The 14,071-nt window shown below is 37.9% G+C and overlaps 1 protein-coding gene across 1 annotated transcript in view; it reads left to right on the plus strand.

Moving 5' to 3' along the window:
• The first annotated feature begins 2,081 nt into the window (after positions 1-2,081).
• Positions 2,082-14,071, plus strand: part of gucd1 (guanylyl cyclase domain containing 1) — a 38,687-nt gene continuing 26,697 nt past the window's right edge. The window contains exons 1-2 of the mRNA XM_007241806.4: positions 2,082-2,741; positions 3,010-3,094. Of these exons, the coding sequence (XP_007241868.3) occupies positions 2,735-2,741; positions 3,010-3,094 (92 nt within the window). The 5' untranslated portion in view covers positions 2,082-2,734. The remainder of the gene's footprint in view (positions 2,742-3,009; positions 3,095-14,071) is intronic.

Consider the following 14,071-nt stretch of genomic DNA (forward strand, 5'->3'; position numbering starts at 1 on the left):
CCGAATATACATTTTTCCTAAGTTTGGTATTCATTTACTCCAAAATGATACTGTACAATCAGTATACATGCATGACATAAATAGTATGGAAGGTATTCTTTAAGGATTTCATGTTCTGATTTAAGAAGAATTAGATTTTCTTTTAGATTTATAGCACTCCGAAATAGATAGTTTTGGTATTCAATTACTCAAAAATGATACAGTAATATCACTTCAAACATATATCTGGGATACATGAGAATAAGATCTTTAAGAATTTAGGGATGTGATTTTATAACAATTACTTATTTAATAACACTCCAAACCTTTTCAAAACGTTACACTGTTCTACAGATAAGAAGTGGTCTTTCTGGTGTATATTTGTGGATTAGATCTCGTTAAATCATTTTTATTTAGGTGTAAAACTAGTTTCTGTTCCATTTTAAGTCTCTGCACGAGAAGCGCCAGTCTCCGCTCCTCCGGGTGCGCTGTGCACGCTGCTACAGTAAAACACGGTTTAGACGCGCACTTCAGTTTTCGGTGTAGATAGCGCGACCGAGCGTTTTCTAAGTGCAGATGGCGTGACCGCGGTAAAAAATGTTTAGCGTGTTTTGCCTCGGCATATCAGAGTGGAGTTTATGATGACGTGCGGTCTCAGCAAATCAGAGTGGCGTTGACTGGTTGAAATCAACTTAACAATTTTCCACATAAATTGCATTTCCAAATAAAAATAAAAACATACGTAAATAAATACCTACATTCGTTAATTAATTAAATAGATAAAAAATATAATACTCAAATAAATAATTAGAAATAAATGATGCTTAATCATAAATAATCTATATTCATAGTGATTAACAATATTGATAACAACAATTTTGACATACATTTAAAAATAAATATATTCTTAAATAATGTTAATTTCCTGCACCTGTATTAGACGTCCCCATGACGTCCAAAAAAGTGACCTAGTCCGACGTTCAAATGTTTAACTGCATATTGACGTCCAAGTGGGGTCATAGTTAGACGTCCAAATAGCGGACCTAGTTTGCACGTCTTGTAGACGTACAGAATTGGTCTTGGACCGACCGACGCAATATAGACATGATCTGCACGTCCATAAGACGTCTAATGTTTAGTGGGTTATTTCAGCACGAAAAGGGCGGATTCAACTGAGTCGGCTGTATTATGTAGGATATGTAGTATTATGTAGTTTATAGATATATAAATACTTATAGATATTATAAATATTATTTATATATTATATCATTTATATTATTTAGTTTATATATATATATATATATATATATATATATATATATATATATATATATATAGTATTATTTAGTTTATATATGTAGTATCATGTTTATGTTGTTATATGTTAATAGTTATAGATATATAAATACTTATATATTTATTTACATAAACTAAATAATATATATAGTATTTATATATATTTATATATATATATAAAAATACATAATACTATATAATATATAATATATATAATAAATAATATAACATAATACTTTATTCTAATTTATGCTCTTTTTTCCAACTTCATTTCAAACGCCCTTTTATTTGTTTATGTTCAGTTCCACCCGTTCACATTTAAAATATTTAAGTAACTGGCTCATTTCTCAGCTCTTACTTTGGTTGTGGCGGGTAGAATCTCAAACAGGAAACAGGAAATACTATAGAGATATTTTTACGGCTTTCTACGGCTCTGGACTGTCCCATTTCAGTACTGCCATCGCAGCCTACACATCGAAGGACACACCTTCGTAGACTGCGTCCTTCGAAGAATGCAGCCCCTGAATTGAGACATAGATATAGACAGACACCGCCTATTGGAGCTGATTTTTCAGCACGGCCGCCATTTTAGATGGGTCTCCCGTGTACCCTAAGTGAATTTATTTGTACTGAGGAAGGTGTATAATACAACTATAATAATCACAACTTTGTTTGGTTTGTTACAAACGGCAGATATGTAGTTATGATACAGGACGCTCACTGGAACATTAATAGGAAACATGTTATAAATATATCTAACTGATATATGTATAATATATACTCTGTTGCGTGTGCTCTGGTGCTAGAATTGAGTGGAGACCCAACCAATATGGCGGCGATTTTGGATTTACGCTCCAACCAATAATGTGGCCGGAGTTGGACGCCAACCACTCTTGAATGCAGCGAGAGGCTAGACTTATGGACCGGCTTGGCAAGTAGTACTAGTGTTTTTTGAACAGGCGTCACCAAAGCAGCCCGAGGGGCCTTGCGATGGGGAACCAGGACGGGCATATAGGATTGTGCATCGGTTAAAAACAGTAGCACACAAAGTAATATTAGATATTAATGGTTATAAAATCAAGGTAATATTAGTGTTACTGGCCATAAGTGCAGGGCAATATTAGTTTTACTGTTTATTAGGGCTGGGTAATACTAGTGTTACTCGTTATTACTGCTGGGTAATACTAGTGTTACTGGTTATTAGTGCTATTCGGCTCTACTCTCATAACGCTTTCAGAAGGACAGAACAGCGCGCTGAACTAAAGGTAGACTTTAAAGTTAATAGTAGTTAACCAGGGTAATAAGTAGTGTACTGGCTCTAACCCAGCGAGCTGAGCTAGGGCTGTTTGTGCGGGTGAAGCCGGGGATCTGCTTATTAAAACATACGTTAAACCGTAGAATGAAGAACTGCGCTGGATAAATGTTAATGGGAAAGTAACATTAACTAGCTCAATACATCATGACAGGTAAGCTATGCTAAAAGTTTTGTTTTTAGGGTAGCTTTACTAACCTTCGTTAAGCTAGCTTTCTACATAGGTTCTTTGAATGTCTTGTTTAAGTGATACTTTGCCATGCCTCAGATTGTGATTAGATGTTCAGGGTATCTGCTTCACATTCACTTAGCAGATGGATATTTACCTGGTTAATCTAACTAGCTAGTTAATTTTCTTGATTTTGCCATTAAAGTCCAACGACAGATGTCCTTGTTATCTTAACCTGCGAACTATTTTGTAGATGATGTCGTTTTATTGAACGTACCAATAATTCGACAGCTCTATCACTGGGATTGCGGACTGGCATGTTCTCGGATGGTTTTAAAGTAAGTACAGAATCACTTTTTCTTTTTTTTTTTTTCTTTTTTTTTTTTTTAATCTCACATCGCAATTACTTTGGTTTTCATTCGAGGCATATGTTTCTCCGGCTGAGCTGCTGATTCAGAATAACGGGAAAATGTAAGGAAATGTGGAAAGTAATATAAACTAAATAATATATTAATATAAATAAATATACTTCCAACTATAAATAGTTAGTCTGGCTCAAACTGATCTCATACTTTAAAATGTCGTAACACTCTTTTGTGTTGCATTGCACATACAATCATTTCCCAAGATATTGAGAGCTAATTTCTTTTATATTTGCTGTAGACTGAAAACATTTGTCTGGGATCAGATACATAGCTCAGAGGATAGCACCTTCTGTCTGAACCCACCCATATTTGTTGTGAGCAAAAGTACATGAAAAACATGAGATTGGCAAGTGTGTTTTGTTGCCAAGGTGTCTCCTGATACATACATTTTTCAAACAATAAATAGTGCTGAATGTCTGTACAGATTTGGGTTTTATCTTCGCAGACTGTGCATTTATATCATATATATAAGTAACCAGTATGAAAACCAGAGAGCTGTCTATGGTAAAGATCAGAGCCATTGACCAAATATTGGCCATAGCAACCATTTGAAAAGTAATAAAGAAAAGGCATTTTCATGAAAATATTTTAATGAATAAAAGTACAGTGGCTTCACCAGCAGATGAAAACCACTATTAACCTGAAGAATAAGAAGGCCAGATGCACTTTAATTTACTTTAAGCTTATCTGTTCCAATCATTCTTCTCACATGAATAATGGGTTGGTTTACACAAAAAGCTTCCATCCTTTAAACTCTGTCAGATGCAGATATAAATACATATAAACATATATATATATATATATATATATATATATATATATATATATATATATATATATATATATATATATATATATAATATGTTGAAATGCCTGAAAAGTTTTGTCTACCGAAAAAAAAATTATATGAAGCTAAGGTTCTATAAGGATAAAAAAGGCTTATTTACAGTGGCTTGCAAAAGTATATACCTTATACATTTGCCATTCTAACACATATATAACATATGGAGTTATATATAATGTATGGAGTTTCCTGGAGGATTTTGATAGATTTATCTAGAACCAGAACTGATCTTGTACTTAAAAAAGGTTTAAGGTCCTTAGCTGATTTCATATATAAAAAAATATGATTTGTGTGGCATATTTCATAGTAGAGCACATACAACATCAAAATGAAGCAGGTTCTTGCTACAATTTAAATCATTGGCCCTTTTACAAAAGTACAGCCAAGAGAATATGACTCTCTGGAGCAGATCAGTAAACATTAGCCTGTTTGCACCATGCCTAATACCAGGCCCTGTGGAACAGTGCAACTGTGTTCTCTGAAATGAAGGTTCTCTGTCCAGTAATTTTACGAGTTGGGAATGAGGTAGGGTGGTGATCCAACATCCTGACCTTGCATATGCTTTTTTTATTAGTGCCATTAAATCCTCAATGCTTTACATTTTAGTTGAACGTCTTCTCTGGGCAGTAAAGACAGTTACTCAAAAATGGCAGGATACATTTTTTTTAATATGCTTGAACTCAGAAGAAAAAATGTCCCAATACTTTGTTCATGAAATGTACTTCTAAAACCTCAGTTTTGCCATATTGTCAGTTAATTATAAAATATAAAAGCAGTTTGTGTAATGCCAAGATTTTATTACTGTAAAAGTCTGTGACTTGATTTGAGAAACAGTACCTCACAAAAGTGAGTGCACTCCTTACATTGCTGTAAATATTGTATGATACCTTTCAATTGAACAGCACTGAAAAAATTATAGTTTGATTCAATGTAAAGTAGTCAGTGTCCAGCATGTATAATAGTGTAATTTATCTGTGTCCTCAAAATAACTCAACACACAGCCATTAATGTCTAAACCACTGGCAACAAAAGTGAGTACATTTTCCTTCTCCAATGTTATGCGGTTTGTTAGAGTTAGAGGTGTGAATGGGGGCAGGGTTATTATTTTGTTGTTTTTGGTATGATTCTCTCATACATGGCACTTCATGGCAAAAAATATGAGATGGCCTAGGCTATAAAAATATTGCTTATAACTGAGAAACAGAACAATGGTCAAAGGTTTCCACTCAGAACAGTCCTTCTCAGGATCGACCAAAGAAGTTTTGTATAATGTCCAGTGGTTGGCTTTAAGAAATAGATTTACGAGTGCTGCAAGCATTACTGCAGAGTTTGAAGAGGTGAGAAGTGCAATGCAAAAAAAGGCACAAGCCTGCAAACAGATTGCTAAAGACAGGCAGTCCAAAAAATATGTCTTGTGGTTTGACAAGATCAAGATAAACTTTTTTTTGGCTCAGATTGCTTTCAGCATGTGCCAGCATCCTTGCTAGGGCTGTGTATTGAAATTCAATATCAAAAAGCACTGAACAAAATGACTTTGTACTACAGAGTACAGAAAGATTTAAAAACAAACTGTGCTTCTTTTTGATATTTTGTATGAAATGCTAGCTTTTAGCTTATGCTACTTTACAGATTCTTCACAGAGGTAAAGACATGGGTGATGTTGAGCAGTCTAGTCTGTGTTTCTGTTAGAGCTTGTACAAGAGATCTGTTCAGTTCTCTTTTGAATACTTAAACATTGAGTATTTTATGTCCATTTATAGGGTTTATGGAACTATTAAAAAAAAAAAAACGCTTTAAATTAAGGCTTTGATTAGTGTAGGGTTTACTTTATCCAACAAAATTAAACAATATATGAAGAAATCAGACCTCCGAAGCAGAATAACAGCTAAAGAATGTAAACATATATATATATACACATGTATATGTATATGTATATGTATATATATATACATATATATATATATGTATATATATATACATGTACACACATATACATATATATTAGAGTTGCACGGTGTACCGAAGGTTCGATTCTTTTTCGATACTACGTCATCACAAACGATTCGGTTCTTTAGCGTTCGATGCTTTCGATACTGTATATAGCCCAGTCACTAGCTTCAAATGAGTCAAATTAGTAGGCGCGATTTGATTCAGTTCATAAGAAAACTGATTCACACCGCAGCAGTCGGTGTGGCAGGATTCAGATAAACTTAGTGTTCTGAACAAATGAATCGATTCACGCGCAAGCCAGCAGAGCAGCAGCGAGTGTAGAATGGCGACGGCTAAAATAACAGATGTCTCTCGTCCGCGACTTGTGGACAAAACGGGCGCGAGGAGTGAAGTGTGGGAAAATAGTCTGAGATGTAGGCATCTGTTTTTTATTTATATTTTTATTTTTAAATAAAATAACGAAAATAACGAAAACTGAAAGTGAAACTAAACTACTTTATTTATTAGCGCTGTTTTCACTCCCGCAGTTGTACAGCGGGGGGTGTTGTGCCGATTCTGTCCGCGAAGCGGGAGTCGGATTCAGTAGCGGATTCGGCACAAGCGCGGCGGCACCTCGCGGTCCGCGGTGTTAGTTGTAAGCGCTCGCGCTAGCCGCAAAATACGACAGAAAACACTGAGGGAGCTGCAGACTTATGTGTGGGACTAGAATATGAGCACGATGAGATAAAAGAGAACCTTTACCTGTGAGTAGCTCACATCAGAACATGCAAATCTCTCTCTCTCTCACTCTCGCTGTGTCTCTTTCTCTGTTTCTCTCTCTCTCGCACGTGAACGCCTCCGCGTTTGACCTGCAGCACTGTGTTTAGCTGTTCTTAAAAATCATTTTAATTAAATAATAGTTCTATGCTTCTATGTTACAGTGTTATTTAACATAATAGCAGACAAGCACCCTGATCTCTACAAAGGGCTGAGAAGTCGACAGGTTAGTGGAGTTAGTCAAGATACACTCTGTCTGTAGCTTTACTAAGATTTACTAGCGACTGCTTATTAAAAACGGTAAACGGTTGATTAATAAAACGGAGCAGTGAGTGTTAAAATGAACATAACATTGTAACGTTCTTCTGTCTCTTTATTTTCCTTATTCAGAACTTAACTTCTGCCCGCCCGTCAGGTTCACATAGTCAGGCTACCATGACCTCTGGTTTTAGTTTTAGTTTTTAGGAAGTGTTTAGATAATTATGTTATAGTTAAGGTTATAATAACGAAACTTGTTTTTTGTTCAAATGTTTCATTTTAGAATAAAAACGTTTGCACCTATTGTTCAGTGTTCAATCCAGTTCAGTCAAAAATAAACATTTTATGTTCAGATATTTTTATTGTTTTTTTTTTTCTTCCAAGTATCGTTTTGGTATCGAGAATCGTGATACTACAGTTGGTATCGGTATCGAAGTCAAAATTTTGGTATCGTGACAACCCTAATATATATACATATACATATATATACATGTGTGTATATATATATATATATATATATATATATATATATATATATATATACATATATATATACATATACACACACAATTAATAAGCAAGCCATGTTAAAGTTGTTGGCGATACGCCAACAACTTTAACATGGCTTCCTTATATGTATGTATGTATGTATGTATGTATGTATGTTTACATTCTTTAGCTGTTATTCTGCTCTTGAGGTCTGATTTCTTCATATATTGTTTAATTTTGTTGGACAAAGTAAACCCTACACTAATCAAAGCCTTAATTTAAAGCGTTTGAGTTTTATATTATATGTACTCCTAACAGTACAGTAACTCACAAACCTATAGTAAAGCCAAGTCATGCAAAAAATAAAAAGTAGAAGTTAAGTAGAAGTTAAAAAAATAAATACAACAAAGAACTCCAGACTAACTTTTTCCCCAACAATCCTAAAGCTTGTCAGCCGCTCCAAACTGAAATTGTTCGTCCCATTTTTTACCCCATAACTTCAATAAATATTTGTTTGTGCATTTTACTACAAATATGTTGTCATCTGACTTAATGAAACCATTTATAATACATATGGCTGCTCCCGCCTCCAAGACAGTACACAATGACTGTGATCAACCAGTTTGTTTTATATTTCATGTGGTTTGCCAATTGTTTTGGTAAAGTGTCTTCTCTGTTCTTCAGTTGATTTTTTTTGATAATGAAGTCTGATTTCTTCATATATTGTATAATTTTGTGGGACAGTAATCAAAGCCTTAATTTAAAGCCTTAATGTTTTATATTATATGTACTCCAGTACAGTACAACAATTCACAAACCTATATTAGAGCCCAGTCATGCAAAAAAAAATAAAAAAATAATAAAACACTTTGATATACCGTGAAACCTCCAGATTCATGAAAAACACTGTGATATGCATTTTTGGCCATACCACCCAACACTAAATGATACCCAGCCCTAGTCCTCGTGAGGAGTACCAAGGTAACTCTCCCTTGTCTACAGGCAAGCGTGATGATGATAGCATCTTGGTTTGGGGCTGTATGAGTGCAAAGCAAGATGACGCAGTGCTAGTTGCTGATCACAGCAGCTCCGTCTTGAGAGCCTATTTTAACCTACATTGGGTTTTATTACTCCTTTTTTGGTAACTTTGCTAAGTATATATATCAGACAATCTTTCTTCTTGGTCCGTTAATGTTCCCATTCCTGAAGATCTCAGAAGAATGTTCAGAGGATGCAGAGCTGAAGTTAAAATGAAGGCAAAGAGGAGATGCTACATGCCCTTCATCCCCTTCATCATCATGGGAAACGTGAGATCTCTCTGGAACAAAGGGAATGAGCTGAACACACAGTTCGCAACCCAGTGGGAGTACAGGGAGTGCAGCCTGCTGTGTTTCTCTGAGACCTGGCTCTCTGCAGACTGTCCGGACACTAACCAGTTCCTGGCTTTCAGATCGTGAGGGTGGACAGAGACTCTTAACAGGAGCAGTAAGAAAAAAGGCGGAGGTGTTGCTATATTTGTCAGTCAAAGATATTGCCATCCTGGACATATTGTCGTGAAGGAGAGTCACCGTTGCCCGAACGCCGAACTTTTAGGGGTCAGCTTACATCCATATTATCAGCCGAGGGAATTCACAGTCGCCATCATGTTATCGATTACATTCCGCCAGCAGCAAACGCAGATGAAGCCTGTGAAATCATACTTTTGTCTATTGCGAGACTTCAAACTAGACATCTTGACAGTCTGATTGTAATCTCAGAATATTTTAACCTTGTCACACTCTCCACCACGTTACATTACTAAAGTTCCACCAATTTGTCAAATGTACAACAAGGGAAAACAGTGTGCTGGATCTTCTGTATGCAAATGTTTTAGATGCTTACAGTTCTTCTAAACTTCCTCCACTGGGAAGGTCTGATCATAGTCTTCTGACCGCCACATATTGGCCTGTGGTCTTAAGGCAACCTGTGGCAACGAAGACCATAAGGAGGTAGTCGCCAGAGGCAGAGGAGGCTCTACAGGTCTGCTTTGAGACCACAAACTGGGGAGTCCTGTATGATTCATCTGGAGATGACACAACAAGACAGTGTGCATCACTGATTAAATCAACTTCTGTGTGCACACCATTGTTCCACTGAGGCGGGTGCGTTGTTTTCCCAACAACAAACCATGGATCACCAAAAACCTAAAGGAACTTTTAAATAAAAAGAAGCAGGCCTTCAGACTGAAAGACTGAGACATGTTGAGTGTGCAGAAACATCTGAAGGTAAAGCCTAGGGTGAACAAGGAGGCCTACAGAAGGAATCAGGAAGACCAACTACAGCAGAAAAATGCCAAGGAGGTGTGGACAGGCATGATAAAAATCACAGGCTTTAACAGAAGGAAACAAGGTTTTGGGGAAAGTCTGGACAAAGCCAACAAGCTGAATGCTTTCTTCAACAGGTTTAGCACAGCTCCACCCCCACCCATCAGCATTAGCACCCCAAACTCCCCCTCGCCCCACAGCCATTATCTGTGGACACACATCCTCTCCTTGAAGTGACTGCTGGACAGGTGAAGAGGCAGCTGGAGAAGCTGAAGCCTGAGCCTTAAAGTGGAGCACGTGTCGGTGTTGTGGAAAACATCATGCCGGGTTCTGTCACAAATAAATCAGTAACCTCCTCTCTTAATGACCACATCACATGTCATAAATGCCCTGGAAAGGCTTGTTCTGTTACATATTAGACCTCAGGTCAGCCCTTTCCTGGACCCCCTGCAGTTTGCTTACCAACAGCAGGTTGGTGTGGATGATGGTGTGATGTGCAGAGGGTGCACTCTCCTCTTGACCAAAGTGAATCCTTTTTGGACTTTTCGAGTGCCTTTAGTAAAATACAGCCTCTCATACTGGAGGAGAAGATAGTTAAGATGAGGGTTGACCATACCTGTCAAGTTTTGGACTTAAAAATAAGGGATTTTTTCCGCCGCCCCAACAGCCCAACCGAGGGCTTGTGCTTTATATATATATATATATATATATCTATATATATATATATATATATATATATATATATATATATATATATATATATATATATATATATATATATATATATATGTGAAATTGAAGGGTGCACAAATTTACAAGAAGGACATGGATCAGATATATTCCATAAGTAAATAATAGTCCTAAGGGGCCTACACAATTACTAATCTTTCATTAATACTTCTTTCTATCGTTCAGTCCACTCCTGATCAGTTCAGTTAATTTCAGCCCTCTTCACATTTTCTCTCTCTCCAGCTCAACCATCTCTTCTACCCCTTCTAAATAATACATTACACCACAATACTTGAGATTTAAACAAATTCTAACAAACCCTAAAACTAGCCCTGAACAAATAGAGTTTGGAAATTATAGTTATTGGCTGATCAGGCACATAAGGGCAGGGCATTATATATATATATGTAGATTTTTCTCAAACCCTGAATATCTATCTAGCTAATTCTAAAGTTAAGCTAACTGAGTCACAAGCTGGATTTTATTAAACACACAATGGGTTTAATTTATGTTTTGATTCAGAGAAGAGTCTTTTTAACCAGCTATCAGAAACAATCTCATCACAGTTTACATGGTTAGTTACCTTTCTTTTAGAAAAATCTCCGTACATCCAGATTAGTTTTAACGACAGCTGCTCCGACTAGCTGCCTGAACTCACAGCGAGGGGAGGGGCGGGGCTTCCCGCACACTAAACAGCTCTCCGCAAAACCAGCAAGCTGATTGGCTGTTTCTCCTGAAAGGCGGGACTTTCTCCTTGAACCGGCACCACGATTGGTTAAGAGACACACAGCGGTCAGTGCATTGTCGCCTGTGGCCTATATATTTTTTTATTTAGTATAATACGGGAAATTTACGGGAAAATACTAATACGGGAGGACGGCGGGAAAGAGGAGTAAAATACGGTAGTTTCCCGGCCAAAACGGGAGACTTGACAGGTATGGGGTTGACAAGTCCATGATCTTCTGTGTTTTGGACTACCTGTCTGGAAGAAGTGAAATTACATTCCTCCAGAACCATGGTGCAACATGGGACAACAAACAATAGACAACATAAAGTGCAAGGTGTGATGATAGTGCAACATAAGACTAACACTACAATAAATACAAAAGACGAGACAATTTTAAAAAAAGGACAGTGCATTACCAATATATACCGGTATAATAATATGTATAGTGAGGATAAGTTGCAGAGATGTGTAACATACTGTAACATATAGAATATATATAGTGACAGCAGTTACTGAGGTAGAAAGTTTATAGTATTTGGGAGTTGCACCAAATATTGCTGATAGGGATAAAGACATTTCAGTCTGTGTGCTGAGTGTGTGTGTGTATATATAAAGAGTGGTGGAGGGGGGGGGGTTCAGTTCCATTCCATTCTGTGTGAGTGTGGTGGGGTTCAGGTCTGTCTCTGTGTGTTGAGGAGTCTGACTGCCTGTGGATGAAGCTGTTGCAGAGTTTGGTAGTGGAGTCTCTGATGCTCCTGTATCTCCTGCCAGTGGCTTGCTGGTGCTGGTGGCTTGGCGGATGCTGCGTGTGGTGTAGATGTCAGTGATGGAGCGGAGAGAGACTCCGATGATCTTCTCGGCTGTCCTCACTATTCACTGTAGGGTTTTGCGATCTGGAGTGTTGCAGTTCCCAACCCAGATGGTAATGCAGGTGCTCAGGATGCTTTCTACAGTCCCTCTGTAGAACATGGTGAGGATTGGAGGTGGAAGGTGTGCTTTCCTAAGTCACCGCAGGAAGTAGAGGCGCTGCTGAGCTTTCTTCGTTATGGAGCTGGTGTTGAGGGACCAGGTGAGGTTCTCTGCAATGTGAACACAGAGGAACGTGGTGTTCTTCACAATTTCCACTGCAGAGCCGTTGACGTTCAGTGGGTGGTGAACACCTGGAGCTCTCCTGAAGTCCATCTCTTTGGTATTATCTACGTTTAAAGATTAGAGGTTATTGGTTTTGCACCAGTCCGTCGGCCACTGCACCTCCTCTCTGTATGCTGACTCATCGTTCTTGCTGATGAGGCCAACTACAGTTATCATCAGCGAACTTGATGATGTGGTTTGAGCTGTACTTTGCAGTACAGTCATAAGTCAGCAGAGTGAACAGCAGTGGACTGAGTACAAAGCCCTGGGGCGCACCAGTGCTCAGTATGGTGGTGCTGGAGTTGTTGTTTCCAATCCTAACTGATTTTGGTCTCTCAGTCAGGAAGTCCAAAAACCAGGTACAGAGGGAGGAGTTCAGGCCCAGCAATCTGATCAGATGCTGAGGGATGATGGTGTTGAATGCAGAACTGAAGTCGATGAACAGCATTTGAACATAGCAGTCTTTGTTGTCTAGGTGGGTGAGAGCCAGTGGAGTGCAGTTGAGATGGCATCATCTGTTGATCTGTCTGCAAACTGCAGTGGGTCCAGTAAGGAGGGAGCTGGTTTTTGATATGCCTCATGACTAGGGCTGCCACAAACGATTATTTTTATAGTCGACTAATCACCGATTATTTTTTATGATTAGTCGACTAATCGGATCATACGTTAATTGAATATAAAACACAGTTTATCACAATAGAATGCAGCTGCTATTATACAACCATCATTAGATTTCAGCTATATGCTAACTAAAAATAAAAACATGAAACCAGAGCCTGTCTGTATAATGTCCTGAGATGTCGTCCACTACCTACCCCGGTTTCCACTACTGCGCATGTGCGTCCAGGACAGAAAGGCAGTCGCAGCAGTTTGGAGAGCAAAAACAAAGAAAAAAAAAAAAAACGACTAATCGACTATTAAATTAGTCGTCGACTATTTTAATAGTCGACATAATCGTGACTAGTCGACTAATCGTGGCAGCCCTACTCATGACCAGCTTCTCAAAGCACTTCATGATAATGGAGGTAAGTGCAATGGGACAGTAGTCATTGAGGCAGGACACTTGAGACTTCTTTGGCACAGGGACGATGGTGGTTGTCTTGAAGCACGTCGGCACGACTTTTCTGGCTTGGCACGTCTGATGGGCTGTCTGTATGCTGGGATGAGCATCACAGAGATGTGGTCCGAGTAGCCGTAGTGGCTAAACTCGGACCACAAACTCACTGCTATACTGGACAACCCATCTCACCCTCTATATGATCTTCTGACTCCTTCGACTCTGCTGTAGCGAGGATCGGTACAGGAGGTCGTTCATACCAACAGCGATCACACTCGACAACGGCTCTTCTCTGTGCCGGGTCCTTATTTACGCACTGAACTAACAGGACAGGCTCTATGAGCACCAGCTGAAAATTATATCATCTCCTCATATCACCGGCACTGTCACTTTTACTCACACCTATACATATCATTAAGCTTATGCGTCCAGGTTGCAAGTTTTATTTATTTTATTTTTACATTTTATATTTACAATAAAAGTTAATAGTAATATCACTTACTACTGGTTTAGATATTCCTGTAGTGAAATTCATTATTGCACAATTACCTGCATAATATTTTTTACCTCTTAGATCCTCTTAGTTTCTTTTTTATTTTGTTGTTTTTGTTTATTATATATCTTATATCTTTATACAATATTGATC

Source organism: Astyanax mexicanus, chromosome 12, assembly GCF_023375975.1.
Source record: "Astyanax mexicanus isolate ESR-SI-001 chromosome 12, AstMex3_surface, whole genome shotgun sequence".
Classification (NCBI taxonomy): Eukaryota; Metazoa; Chordata; class Actinopteri; order Characiformes; family Acestrorhamphidae; genus Astyanax; species Astyanax mexicanus.